At 41.4% G+C, this 15412-nt stretch overlaps 1 protein-coding gene across 1 annotated transcript; it reads right to left on the bottom strand.

The window, feature by feature from the left end:
• Positions 1-505: 505 nt before the first annotated feature.
• On the bottom strand, positions 506-14516 carry LOC110535639 (ubiquitin thioesterase otulin). Its single transcript, XM_021620751.2, has 8 exons — positions 14361-14516; positions 6560-6810; positions 6337-6425; positions 5440-5546; positions 5186-5329; positions 4734-4865; positions 2513-2782; positions 506-1904 (listed from the first exon to the last, which is right to left on the bottom strand). Exons 2-8 carry the CDS (start codon positions 6706-6708, stop codon positions 1656-1658), a joined length of 1140 nt encoding a protein of 379 aa, XP_021476426.2. The 5' UTR covers positions 6709-6810; positions 14361-14516; the 3' UTR covers positions 506-1655.
• Between the last annotated feature and the right edge of the window lie 896 nt (positions 14517-15412).

Here is a 15412-nt window from a genome sequence, read left to right as displayed (position 1 = left end):
GCAGAAATTTGACGAACTGAATTGTTGGAAAGGTGGCATCTTATGACGGTGCCACATTGAAAGTCACTGAGCTCTTCAGTAAGGTCATTCTACTGCCAATTTATGTCTGTAGAGATTGCATGGCTGTGTGCTTAATATTTATACACCTGTTAGCAATGAATGTGGATGAAATGGCTGAATCCACTAATTTGAAGGGGTGTCCACATACACTATAGAAACAAAAGTATGTCTGCCACTTTATTATTAGCAGTCACACAATCTTCAGGTAGCTGGAAAGACTAGGGCTACATTCAATCAGATCTGTTTTAGCCAACAGCCACATTGGGGTTGTTTTGATTGTGTCCGAGGTGGAACTTTGTTAGAGATGTCAAATCCACAAGTGGCTCCTGGCATTATACTGTACCTAAAGCAGACATTGCCATTGGCTGCACGGAGTCAATCCCATGCAGCCTTGTTTACAAATTAAAATACTGGAATGTGAAATGTAATCTACACCACAATTTGAATATAAATCATTATTTTATTAATTTCATTTGAGTATAATTATTTCTATACAGCCTACAATTTCTCGTGCTGAACTCGTATAAATAAATAGATCAAAATAATAGAAGACTATTGAAACATTGACACAGTGAATAAAAAAAAAAATTGAACAATGTAGAAAAGCATTTACCCAAGTGGTATAATCAGTGTTACCTTGATCTTTCCTTCCTAAATGGTCTCTAGGCAGCAATTGCCAATCTTCACCCCTATTGCACATAAATAACTTAAGGCAACATGGAGGACCAAGCCAGGCTTCCTATCTGGAACCCAACTGAGGCTGGTGGTTTAACATAGAACCTGGAAACAGTTGCCAGTATCTGGATGTTGCAACAACACTGGCACAATGTTTTTCTCCAAGAGCACCTTGGTTAAAGGCAACATGTTACATATCGAAAAAAAGATCACACCTTCAGTCAAGTGCATAATGGCAAAAGCAGAGACCAGGCATGCCTTTGACACAGGGACAAATGATCAAACAATCTCCTCTGTATTCTAGTTTAAGCCTATCTTCAAATACGTTATTGCTAGTGCTAACCTTACGATTGTCTCAAAATGCAAGTGTACCGGTATATCATGTTTTACATTTTTTTAAATGTCACAGCAAATACTGGTATCAAAATGGTTCAGTGTCAAACAATGTCAAAGTTAAACCCTTAACATGAAGTAGTTCTATTTTAAATGACGTGCTGTGAGGTTTCGACTTCTGCTTACTGTAGTTTGCTCTGGTCACCTTTTGCAGGATGGTTAAGTGTCCATCTCTCATGCAAGTGGACATCTGACAGACACCATTTACACCTGATATTAAAATGCATCGTGATGGTATTGTGTGATCTGATATTTATTCATCAGTTCTGGGACGGGATTCAACGCAAGCAAGCAAGCCACATTGGGGCGGCAGGTAGCCTAATGGTTAGAGCGTTGGGCCAGTAACCAAAAGGTTGCTAGATCGAATCCCCGTGCTGACAAGGTAAAAACCTGTCGTTCTGCCCTAGTCATACTCCAAAAGCTATTTTTAACTAAGTGTAAACTGTCAATAAGCATTAGTCTTCTTCCAGTCAACCTGAGGAGCCTTCTGACATTATGGCCCTGTGTGCATGCCATGAGCTTTTTCTTCAGTGGCAATCAGCCTGGGACTTAGAGTCCAAACAGTCTGGAGGGACGTCTTCTGGGACTTGGAGTCCATTGTGCTGTCCCACTGGGACGTTGTAGTGGCGGTCATCCTCTGTGACCAGACACACACAGGGCCAGTCTTCCTTATGGTCATCAGGATAATAGGTGACAAACTCCTCAGTGTCTGTCATGTACAGCCTGTAGACCTGGATGGTGCACTGCAAGGCATATCCGAGCAGAAACATCTCCACCTGAAGGAACCAATGACATACGGAGTTGATGCTTTAAAACATAATTATTACACACTATTTAAAAATGGCCCATTAACATTTAATGGGAGTGTTTACGTTGTTCAGTATCCACTTTGAAAATTAGCTTTTATCAGTAGAAACCTCAACAAAAAAAAGTACTGTTGTGTAATACATTCTTCCCCGAGACACCGCACTGTCATTGATGATAACCTTCAAACCAAAATTAAAAAAATTTAAGCTCTGGCTTAAGACCTTCCCAAGAAGGTCACTGAACAATTCAGACAGACCCGGAGGCTTAGACTGGACAGCTGTTAAGTGGCAACAGAACAGATGGTGCGGTGCAACTGTATGCATGTTAGGTTTTCAGGGTTTGGTTTGTGGGAAAGCTGCACTCCCATTCTACTGTATCCTCCTGTTTGTGATTTACCACCATTTAATTCAACAGGGAACCATGAATGTGTATTCTATAGTCATACGGTCACAACTCTGGGGTGAAGTTTCCCCTAGGTAAAAGATCCAGGATTATCTCTTTCCCAATCCTAACCATTAGTGGGGAAAATTCTAAATTGACTCAAAAATCAGCATCTAGGGAAAACTTCAGTGCTCACCTGCTCTAGACCCCCGCTGAAACCCACTCGACTCAGGTGGTTGGAGAGGAATGTGCGTGGGCAGTCGGAAGAGTCGCGTGCATAGAGCAGCCAGCAAAAGACGGGCACGTCCCCTCCCTCTTGCATGGTGGTATGGAACTCCGACGCCCGGACCAGCATGAGGAGCTTCAGGGCCTCCAGCAGCCCCAGTTCCTCCTCCCCTCCCTGGAACACACGCTCACACAACCGCTGTCTCTCCTCCATGCTGGAGCAGCCCACCGCCGCCTGCCACTGGGCACAACACACAGACATGCCACATACTGTCAACATTACCATGGCTGGAAATAATACACAGCATGTATACTGAATTATTGCCCTTTTCTTGACTGCAATTCACACACGCACTTACTGTCATCATTAGTGTAAACCATATTGAATATTCAACTTTTGCTCTTTTCGCAACTGCAATTCATGACTTTCACTGTCAGTTTTCACCATAATACAAAAGGTGACAGTGTGCATCATTTTCCCCTTAGTTGGCGAAGCTAGGGTACAGCTACCAACCATTTAACGACAGGAGTCTTTGAAGTGTAGAGTGTAATGAACAGAATTTTTCAAGAGCTGGAAGAGGCTGTTAGATGCCAGCCTCTAACTTTTGGCAGAGGTCTCAAGTCTACGTCACACATATGTATTCAACTGTTTCCTGAAGACTGAGGGTCCATCTATCCTGTCTCCAATCAGATGGGTTCAATAAGACACAGCAATCCACAAGGAAGGGTACAGTTGTTGCAGTATACCACAAACTATCCTGAAACTATCCTGAAACTGCCATTAAAACCCTCTTCTATATGGCCATAATTACAACCATAAGGATTGGGAATCAGCAACTTCTCCATTGACAGTCTAAGAAGGACATCAGTGTTTGATTGTTTAAACTAGAGAGCACAGTACATACAGTTGAAGTCGGAAGTTTACATACACCTTAGCCAAATACATTTAAACTCAGTTTTTCACAATTCCTGACATTTAATCCTAGTAAAATTCCCCGTCTTAAGTCATTTAGGATCAACACTTTATTTTAAGAATATGAAATGTCAGAATAACAGTAGAGAGAATGATTTACTTCAGCTTTTATTTCTTTCATTACATTCCCAGTGCGTCAGAAGTTTACATATACTCAATTTGTATTTGGCAGCATTGCCTTTAAATTGTTTAACTTGGGTCAAACGTTTCAGGTATCCTTCCACAAGCCTCCCACAATAAGTTGGGTGAATTTTGGCCCATTCCTCCTGACAGAGCTGGTGTAACTGAGTCAGGTTTGTATGCCTCCTTGCTCACACACACTTTTTCAGTTCTGCCCACAAATGTTCTATAGGATTGAGGTCAGGGTTTTGTGATGGCCACTCCAATACATTGACTTTGTTGTCCTTTGGAAGTACGCTTGGAAGACGCAAAAAGTACAATCTTTGTCCACATGTGCAGTTGCAAACCGTCTTTTTTTAAATGGCGGTTTTGGGGCAGTGGCTTCTTCGTTGCTGAGCGGCCTTTCAGGTTATGTCGATATAGGACTCGTTTTACTGTAGATATAGGTACTTTTGTGCGTGATCATCGATCATCTCTAGGAGACAGAACGTGTCTCCTCCCTGAAGCGGTATGAAGGCTGCATGGTCCCATGGTCTTTATACTTGCGTACTATTGTTTGTACAGATGAACATGGTACTTTCAGGCGTTTGGAAATTCCTCCCAAGGGTGAACCAGACTTGTGGAGGTCTACAATTTTTTTTCCTGAGGTCTTGACTGATTTCTTGATTTTCCCATGATGTCAAGCAAAGAGGCACTGAGTTTGAAGGTAGGCCTTGAAACACATCCACAGTTACACCTCCAATTGACTCAAATTATGTCAATTAGCCTATCAGAAACTTCTAAAGCTATGACATCATTTTCTGAAATTTTCCAAGATGTTTAAAGGCACAGTCAACTTAGCGTATGTAAACTTCTGACCCACTGGAATTGTGATACAGTGAATTGTAAGTGAAATAATCTGTCTGTAAACAATTGTTGGAAAAATTACTTGTGTCATACACAAAGTAGATGTCCTAACCGACTGCCAAAACTATAGTTTGTTAACAAGACATTTGTGGAGTGGTTGAAAAACTAGTTTTAATTTCTTCAACCTAAGTGTATGTAAACTTCCGACTTCAACTGTCTGGCTGTGGAAGGAAGACATGGGCTGTTGACATACCCTGTTCTGGAGGAGTTCCATATAGCGTTTGAGCTGTTGGACGGCGTCTTCGCTCCCATCCCCCTGTCTGCACTCCGAGGGGAACATCCACTGGCCAATCAGCCCCTCACGTGCCTCCAGCTCCTCCGCCCACTGTGGAGAAGCAACAGGGTCCTTCCTATTCATTATGCACCAAATGGAAGAAAAGACAAACAGGAGGGAAAAACCTGAACTTTTCTACCCAAAAAATGTGCTAATTTTAGTTCTGTTGCAAAATGTTTTGCTACAGTGTATACTAATGAATACAACCCAAGATGAATACAATAAAACTAACGGCAAGCCACACTGACCATCAGCTGATGTCCACTCAAATGTATACTTGGACTTCCACTGAATGTACAGACAGTACGAGGGCTAGTGACTTATATAAAAGTGTCAGTGTAGTCAGCATTAGTTACGCAAGCATGGTGTACCGTGGAGATGTGTTCGACCTGCAGCCAGACAGGAGGCTGGGTGCTGGTGGAGAGCACCTGGAAAAGAGTGGCTCGGAGGGCACAGTAGTTATCGCCTCTCACCCGTCTCAGGCTCTCAAACCTCTGAGACAGCTTAGTGTAACCCTGGGACCAGACAGGAAGAGGGATCTAGGTGAATCGTGAATGATTTATAAGAATGTCAAAAATATTTATTTGAAAATATGAAGATCATAATAACTGGCTAATCAACTGACCTTTCTAATAAGGGTACTTTTGGTAGTGTTTCCCTTCCACTCACTCTCACTGTAGAACAGAATATCCAGCATCGGCTCCAGACTGCATCGGTCCTCAGCCTTCGGAACTGAGATATGGAGAAGAAAGTGAGAAGATGCAAACTAGAATTGTTTCAAAAATATTTTGGGGTATACCATTTAAAGGGCCAATCCACAGTTGAAACAACGGATGGGCCTGGAGAAATGTATGAAAAAGAAATAGGAGCTGAGATGCAATAATTGTTCAACCGACATTTAGACAGCCAAGCTGTTTTCATCGGGGTATAATGACAAACACTGCGGGTTACTAGTTTATATAGTTTGGAAGGACACACAGGTATCTGTAATAATGGCAGCTGTGGCATATATAAATAAATAAAACATGAATGGATAACATACGATCATAGATACAAACATGATATACAATGGATAGCAAAATCACAAGAATGGCTTCAGATCAAACTCTACGTTGAGACCGAAGGGAGCGAGTGCTTTAAATTAAAGATCCAGGAGGCCACTCGTTTTAAACAAATTGTCAAGGTTACCTGGAGAAATGTAACCAATCAAATTCATAGACAGCACTATGGATGCAAGGACTGATCATCAATGATATCATTTTAACTATGTTGAGGATATATAAAAAAAAATGTATTTGTTTTTATTTTTTTACACATACAATGTTTACTAACATTGAAATAAAACAAGTTTATATTTCCTGGGTTCTGACGGGGTGTGATCGTAACATTATTCAAAATCTATGGGATCATATCATCCATTTATATGTAAAACAATTGATCTGACAAATGCAGATTCCCCCTTTAAGGACACACTTCTGGAAAACAATTCTGGAAAAAATGTAATGATCTGAAAGTGACTGACGTGTGCTTTCAAACAGTGCCTCCGGTCCTGCATGTTTGACTGGCCCTTGGGGGAGATCTTCAGCTCCTCGATACAGGTCTTCCTCCTCACTAAGTGGAAGATATTTAATTGTTAGTAATTACATTATCATTAACTAAGAGAGACCCATTTTGGCTCTATTGTGTGACATTGACACAGATCTGAGGTCAGTTGTGAGATAATACAAAGCAGGACTTTGACAAACCTAACTCCCAGATCCTCCACAGCTGGACGATATTCCTCCCTCACATCAGCTAAGGTGCTAGGCCCCTGGTGGGCCTCTTCTTTTGGGTCCTCCTCCCCTCCCATGGCCTCTGTTACAGCAGCATTCTTCTTTCTCCTTTTCCTTTTCATCCTTCTGTTCCTGGCAGTTCTTCCTCTAAGAGGTCTTCCAAAGATGGGACTTCAGTCAATCCACATTGGATATCTCCTTTATCATCCTCATACGAGTTCTGACTGGAGAGAAAAGAGTGGATAAAGCCATTGTATGAAGTGCACGTTTTTGCACGTCACGTTATACAGGCAGGGATCCCACCGTAAACTTCATGAGAAGATATTTTTCATGAAAATAACCTCTTCTGTCATGGTCTTATGTTGTTACACCACATTCCTCTTGTACAGTCTGGCCTCAGGCAAGCCATAATGCAAGTAGTCTTCTAATGTTCAACTCCAGAAGACACACGATTCCTCAAGAGGTAGATTAAAGTATGTTCACAGGAGCAAACATGGAACATAGATCAAATTACAATCATGATAATAGTGAGAAGCCAAAAGACAGATTTCAAAAGGCTTTTCCGGGAGAACAGTAATGTGAGATTGTAAACATGCTCTATGCTGCATTGCTATACCTCAAGAGTCCACTCTTGACAGAATAAATCATTCCTTTCGCTCAAACTCAGTTCACTATTAAAATAGTCATGGCATTGATGGCCATGATTACACATTTATACACGGTCATATAGGAAACCTCAGTTGGAGGAATATTTATTTTTTGCTTCACTTTTAAGAAATGTATGACAATGTCCTTTTCACATTACATCTCTGAATTGAAATAAGTGATTTTTTTCAACACCTCAGATATTACTTTTACGGTATTTGGATGCCCCCTAATGGTGGCAAATGAGACAACAAAAAACTGCTTTGTTGAAGTAAACTGTACTTGTTAGTAATTGACCAAGACTATTATATTAACAAGATACTCAATTGACAGCTCTAACAATGGAAATACATGTCCTCTGTGATGTAAGGCGGCGAGATCAGGTGGGACCATTCTAGCCAATGTGAAGGCAGATGCGTGTTTGAACAACAGGCAATAGAGATAGAGGGCTCATCTTTGCATCTGTACCATTATAGCGCCTGACAGCATGGGCAGCGCCATTGAGGCAATCTGCATTTTAAAGTAGTCAATTTTCCTTCTTCATTGGCCGATTGCTCCTAACTCATAGGCATCCCCACCCTGTTGACTACTTTAAAATGGTGGAAGCAGTCAATGACAATGTCCATGTTAAAACAGATGTTTTCAAGGTTGCCAAAATGCCACGTGCGTCCACTTTATAAATCAGTGCATTTGTAACAACCTAAACATTACCAAATTTATTTTCGATCAAATAAGCCTCACAGTAGCAATTACATTTTCTGTTGACCAAAGTCGACACTCATTGACGTCATACATAAATTCCTCACTCTTGCGTCGCCTCTTCCTTTCCGGTACTGAGCTGTATGGCAGAGACACAGTAGGCACGTCTCTCCCCACGAATGCGCACCGACTCCCGCCAATTCGCGCAGTCATTGATTCAATAACCACATTTCGATCTACCAGTTTATGCGAGTAAAGTCATACCGTATATAAAAAATACAATTTACAAAAGCTACGATGGAAACGGGACGTTTCAGTACAATTGTATAAATGCAGACAGAATTTGTTCGATATGGTGGGATCCCAGTGTTGGTTATATTCATTATGTGAGAAATGGCAGTGGAAACGCCTTTTGGAGCAAATATTGATCATATCGAATTAAAAGTGGACGCCGATTGTCCCCCCACTACGACTCGGGAAACCATGCAGTTTATTAGGCTACAGATGAAAAAAGTGATTAACTTCACAGGGTGGCGAAAGTGCACAGTGATGAGTTTGATGTTCCTTTCCAATAACTATCGAGGGTTTTATTCTGGTGACATAATCGATGCTTGACTGCCATTTGACAAATATTCTCCTTTACCCATAATCTCATAATGTTGACTAGCCTACCCGCATTGTATCTCCGAATTGTTGTCTATAGTGTACATGCCAAGACCACAGTAGGCACATTTGCTTTTTAACGCAACAGTTTGTGTGACAAAACCATCACGCACTGATTTTTATTCTCAACAAACACCACTGATTGGAAAACGTTCACATTTTCTTTATGCAGATTTTATAATATTCACATCAAAATATGTCACCAATTGGATGGAGACCAGCTATTGTGTCAATTGTGAGCCCCTTGACAATGTTTATACATTCCCAGTTAAATATATAGAAAACATCTGTTTTAACATGGACATTGCCTACTCAGTATTAAAGTTATCGTTAATACCCGCATTTCCCCAGTCATTTTAGAATGTTAGTGTTACGGCAGGTAGCCTATTTTAGAATGCACTGGGTGAGGAAGCAGGTGATACAAGGTGTAGGTGTCCCGGTAAGAGGACAAGGATAGGAGAGACTTGAGGATCTGGTTTAGCTCCCATTTGTTCTCCCCAAAACAATTCCATGTGTGTGCGTTTAAAAAAAAGAAAAATCTGAAAAAACATTTGCATCAGCAAACTTCATATTGTATATCATAGGCATAATACCAATATTCCTTGTCATTCATAGTTCAACTCAGAGCCAGTAGCCAAACTACAATTATAATAAAACCCATTATTTCCATTACATAATTCTTTACCCATAATTCCCAAATGCATTTACAAAATAGATTAATCATAAATGTAAAATTCGATCATTTCGATACATATCCAACATTACTATCCATACATTCTAACGCAAATCACAACAGTGTGTCTTTAAATGCACACTGAATGACACAAATTAAAAGGAAAATGTAATGTGAGTTTTAAGAGCATGGATAATCTGTAACTGTCTTTTAGTTCAAAGGTACTCAGGTACTTAACGGGTAGCTGCTTTTAGCAACGCGGGTGTATTTACATACACTAGCGTTGCTCTCAATTGTATTGGGTTGAACAAAAACAGTCCGATTGGCACACGTGTTTTTCTGATGCTGATTAGAAACACGGGATTTCAGTCTTGGACCTGTGTTTCCTGACCGATTCTGCGTTTGGTTAATGAAGTTTGTCCCCCAAGAGACACTTTCACTTCTTCAAAATCACAGGAATTCGTTGTTTAGGCTGAGGATGTTTTAGATCTAACTATGGTGTGTGGTGGAGTATTTATCAAGTTAAAAAAATGCACAACGTGTTTGGAAAGCTGCCGCGGTCATCTCCCTCTTCAAAGGAGGTGACACTCTAGACCTATATCTATCCTACCCTGTCTTTCTAAGGTCTTCGAAAGCCAAGTTAAACAGATTACTGACCATTTCGAATCCCGCCATACCTTCTCCGCTATGCAATCTGGTTTCAGAGCTGGTCATGGGTGCACCTCAGCCACGCTCAAGGTTCTAAACAACATCATAACCGCCATCGATAAGAGACATTACTGTATTCATCGACCTGGCCAAGGCTTTCGACTCTGTCAATCACAACATTCTTATTGGCAGACTCGACAGCCTTGGTTTATCAAATGATTGCCTCGCCTGGTTTACCAACTACTTCTCTGATAGAGTTCAGTGTGTCAAATCGGAGGGCCTGTTGTCTGGACCTCTGACAGTCTCTATGGGTGTGCCACAGGGTTAAATTCTCGGGCCGACTCTCTTTCTGTATACATCAATGATGTTGCCCCTTGCTGCTGGTGATTCTCTGATCCACCTCTATGCAGACAACACCATTCTGTATACTTCTGGCCCCTCCTTGGACACTGTGTTAACTAACCTCCAGACGAGCTTCAATGCCATAACTCTCCTTCCGTGGCCTCCAACTGCTCTTAAATACAAGTAAAACTAAATGCATGCTTTTCAATCGATCGCTGCCCGCACCTGCTCGCCCGTCCAGCATCACTACTCTGGATGGCTCTGACTTAGAATGTGTGTCCAACTACAAATACGTGGGTGTCTGGCTAGACTGTAAACTCTCCTTCCAGACTCACATTAAGCATCTCCAATCCAAAATTAAATCTAGAATCGGCTTCCTATATCGCAACAAAGCATCCTTCACTCATGCTGCCAAACATATCCTCGTAAAACTGACCATCCTACCGATCCTCGACTTCGGTGATGTCATCTATAAAATAGCCTCCAACACTCTACTCAACAAACTGGATGCAGTCTATCACAGTGCCATCTGTTTTGTCACCAAAGCCCCATACACTACCCGCCATTGTGACCTGTACGCTCTCGTTGGTTGGCCCTCGCTTCATACTCGTCGCCAAACCCACTAGCTACAGGTTATCTACAAGTCTCTGCTAGGTAAAGCCCCGCCTTATCTCAGCTCACTGGTCACCATTGCAGCACCCACTCGTAGCACGCGCTCCAGCAGGTATATCTCACTGGTCACCCCCAAAGCCAATTCCTCCTTTGGTCGTCTTTCCTTCCAGTTCTCTGCTGCCCATGACTGGAACGAATTGCAAAAATCTCTGAAGCCTCACATCTCCCTCACTAGCTTTAAGCACCAGCTGCCAGAGCAGTTTACCTGTACTTACCTGTACTTAGCCCATCTGTAAACAGCCCATCTATCTACCTAACTCATCCCCATACTGGTATTTATTTATTTTGCTCCTTTGCACCCCAGTACCCCACCTGCACATTCATCTTCTACCATTCCAGTGTTTTAATTGCTATATTGTAATTACTTCGCCACCGTTGCCTATTTATTTCCTTAACTTACCTAATTTGCACTCACTGTATTCTCAACTAGCCTACCTGGTTAAATAAAGGTGAAATAAAAATAAATGTAAAAAATTACAGCCATCTTTTGTATTTCATGAACATGTGTACATGTCTAGACAATAGTGACCCATCCACTTAGCTAGATATGGCTGGGATGGTGGTTATAGCAAGTCTTTCACATGACCCATCAATTTAGACAAGTGTCTGTGTAAGCATTATCTAATAATTATACAATATTTTTATCTGGACACTTTCAATGTCAGATCATATAGGCCAAGGACTAGATAGTGTATTTTTACGTGGAGTTCTCCCTTATTGTAGGCTACTACTTTCACCACTTTTAGTCTCTGGTTGTTTACCTTAAAGAGATGGGTGGGGCTAAGGGTGTGAATTATGCTCCAGTAGCTTTACCAAAATATTCCAAAGGCCAAGTGAAGTTACAAGTTTATCAACTTTCAAAGCATAATTATTTTCCCAGCTGCAGTGTAAGATATCATTTTGTAGCTCTGAGTCCAATGTAAAAAAAATAAAAAATAAAATTAAAACACTATTACAAATTTTGCTACATAAAATTGAATCGAGGCATTGGGTCAAATGGTAGGACTACCACAGATTGGCATACCTAAAATTCAATTTCAGGCAACACCGTAGGCTATACCTCAGTAAGCACAGACAGACGCTGGCACCTTTTAGAAATTTTTGTTGTTCTGTCTGTGAGTCTTTTTTGGTGCAATCCGGACCGGCCTTGATTTCCACGTCCACGGACGTTGGTCTTTGGTCTGAACCAATCATAAACGTCTATGTTTGGTTCAGATTTTGTCCTGTCTGGACCAGCCTCGATTTTCCTTAAACGGAGACATCTATAAAATTACATATTTTCAACTTTCATTCAGAACCCAAAATCAACCTAACTTCAACATATGGAAAAATAGGTATTTTAGGACGTCTGTTCAACGTAAAAGGGCAACAATGTGTCTCCCCTAGGGTGGCAGAATGGCCAGGACCAGCCCTGGGTTCTACATTGAACCAAAATATAAACTCAACAATTTCAAAGATTTTACTGAGTTACAGTTCATTTAAGGAAATCAGTCAATTGAAATAAATAAATTAGGCCCTCTATGCAATAGAAATCTATGGATTTCACATGACCGGGAATACAGATATGCATTTGTTGGTCACCAATAACATTAAAAAAAGGTAGAGGTGTGGGTCAGAAAACCAGTCAGTAGCTGACCATTTGTGACTATTTGCCTCATGCACACATCTTTCAATAGAGTTGATCATGCTGTTGATTGTGGCCTGTGGAATGTTGTCCCATCCCTCTTCAATGGCTGTGCGAAGTTGCTGGATATTGGTGGGAACTGGAACACACTGTCATACATGTCGATCAAGAGCATCTCAAAACATGTTCAATGGGTGACATCTTGTGAGAATGCAGACCATTGAAGAACTAGGACATTAAGCTTTCAGGAATTGTGTACAGATCCTTGCGACTTGTGGCAGTACATTAGCATTCTGAAACATCAAGTCATGGCAGCACATGAATGGCATGACAATGGGCAACAGGATAGTGCGGCACACAATTGGCCCAGCGTCGTCCGCGTTAAGGGAGCGTTTGGCCACCAAGGATATCCTTGTCCCATCGTGCACTAGCAAATTCCTGTGGCAGGCAGGACACAGTGCACGCTGACAGTCGCCAGGTGTACAGTGTTTTTCCTCCGACACATTGGTGCGGCAGGCTTCCGGGTTAAGTGGGCATTGTGCCAAGAAGCAGTGCAGCTTGGTTGGGTTGTGTATCGGGGGATGCACAGCTCTCGACCGTCGCCTCTCCCGGGTCCAAACAGGAGTTGCAGCGATGACAAGACTAACTACCAATTGGATACCACGAAATTGGGGAGAAAAAGGTAAGCAAAAATAAATAATAATAATAGCCATTGATAAAATGCAATTGTGTTGGTTGTCCGTAACTTATGCCTGCCCATACCATAACCCCACCATGTGGAAATCTGTTCACAACATTGACATCAGCAAACCGCTCAACCATACAACGCCATCTACCCAGTACAGTTGAAACCCAGGATTCATCAACGAAGTGCACACATCTCCAGAGTGCCAGTGAGCATATGCCCACTGAAGTCAGTTACCACGCCAAACTGCAGTCAGGTCAAGACCCTGGCGAGGATGACAAGCACGCAAATGAGCTTCCCTGAGACAGTTTCTAACAGTTTGTGCAGAAATTATTTGATGTTGTCCAAACCCACAGTTTCATCAGCTGTCCAGGTGGCTGGTCTCAGAGATCCCCCAGGGGAAGAAGACAGATGTGGAGGTCCTGGGCTGGTTGGTGTGGTCACCAGTCCAGTCATATGACAAAATGTCACAAATACAACACACACACGGACTGTACACTCTTGGCACAGTTGCAGTCGACAGCATTCAGTGGACACAAGTTTGTGACGTCTGTCTTGTTTACACCATTAGCACAGGTAGTCAATCCACTGTCTACCGTCTGTTTTCCGGAAACAAGCGCTATAACATCGACTTATGGCCGTGTGGGAACACTAACCGTATAAAAGAGGTATCAATTTCATTTTTTGTTAATGATTTCTCGCGGATATAAAGTCCTTATGACTCCAAACCCGCAAGCGATGCGTGTTAATGTTCAGATCGACCGTTGGCGGCTCTCGTTAACGAAACACCGCCCTACAGAAGACTGCTTCGTCCAATGACGTGTAATTGAACTGAGAGTCTTGATCAAATGCTAGGTTAGCCTGTTCCCTTCCTTGTAACAAGTTAGCAGTTAAACTAGCATGCTAATGTAACAGTTTGTTACAAAAGCACCATGCCCTTCAAGACAAAACAGTTGCAGGCGCAACAGTTCAGAGTTCTAAATCTCTGACAGCTCAGGTTTCAGATTGTACTCCTAGCAGTCAAGACACAGTTGCCGCATATAGTAAGTATATATATATCTATCTATCTATCTATCCATCCATCCATCCATGCTTGACGTACACTCGAGACATGTCTACTTACGTTTAACGCTTCCAAAACATATTTTACACAGGTGTCCCACTTGCAAAAATGCTATATATATACCAGTTGATAAACGCTGTGTGCACGTGTCTGATCAACGTTTCCTCAGCGACACAAAAATAAAGTACTTCCGGTTCATGGAATTGAGGAAATTGTCAAAATAAAAGTCCCCCACGTAACAGTAGAAAAGTGTCAATAACCTGTATTTATTCATGATGTAATAAAAAATAATTGACTAAACATTAACAGTGATCCATTGTTGTTCATATTTAAGTTACATTTGCATTACATTTGGGTTTTTAAAACATGTTGCCTGTTTTGCATTTTATCTTGACATTAATACGTGTCACATATCAGTTTGCAAACATTGTAAAAAAAATAATATATATATATATATATATATATATAATTGACTTAATAAAGCCGCATACAAACATGGTCTCTTTTTTGTTTTCTTGAGTAAGGCAGCTCCAAAATGCAGGTGTTTCAGCCTAGCTCAGTGCCTTCTGTGGTTGGGCAAGCCAGCAGAAAATACAGAGCCTCATGATTGGCTCACTGTGCTGTCACTCATGGGGACACTACGTCACCGTCAAGTCTAAGGATAGAGCTCGAAAATTCAAGCCCCTTGGATGCTGCCATAGAGTTACATTAGATGTACCCATCCAAGAAAGCTCCAGGTCATTGGCCACAGATAAAATGACACCAAATCACGTTATATCTACAGTAGCTTTGATTGGACTGATCATGTCAACATCATACTTTCAAAATCTTAGCTAGCAGTCATCATCACGAATCAAGTCAACAATCTATTTGCAAATCTGTTTTAATCCTTGTCATATGGAGAGAAATAATGATGAGAAACTATGGATCAAACGTATCTGTGCTCATTGGCCATTGGACAAGATTAAGGGTCTCTTTTCCTAGTTTAAAATTATAAACATTCAACATTGGCCATGCTGTCAATGAAGCATGATTTGTGCCGCATTAAAAACAATTGTAAACTCGGAACTGCAAAATCTGACTTTAGTGAGTTCAAGACAACTGGGAACTCG

This window comes from Oncorhynchus mykiss, chromosome 11, assembly GCF_013265735.2.
Source record: "Oncorhynchus mykiss isolate Arlee chromosome 11, USDA_OmykA_1.1, whole genome shotgun sequence".
In the NCBI taxonomy this organism is placed as follows: domain Eukaryota; kingdom Metazoa; phylum Chordata; class Actinopteri; order Salmoniformes; family Salmonidae; genus Oncorhynchus; species Oncorhynchus mykiss.
Note: the sequence above shows the minus strand (reverse complement) of the source record. Positions and strands in the feature narration are given on the sequence as shown.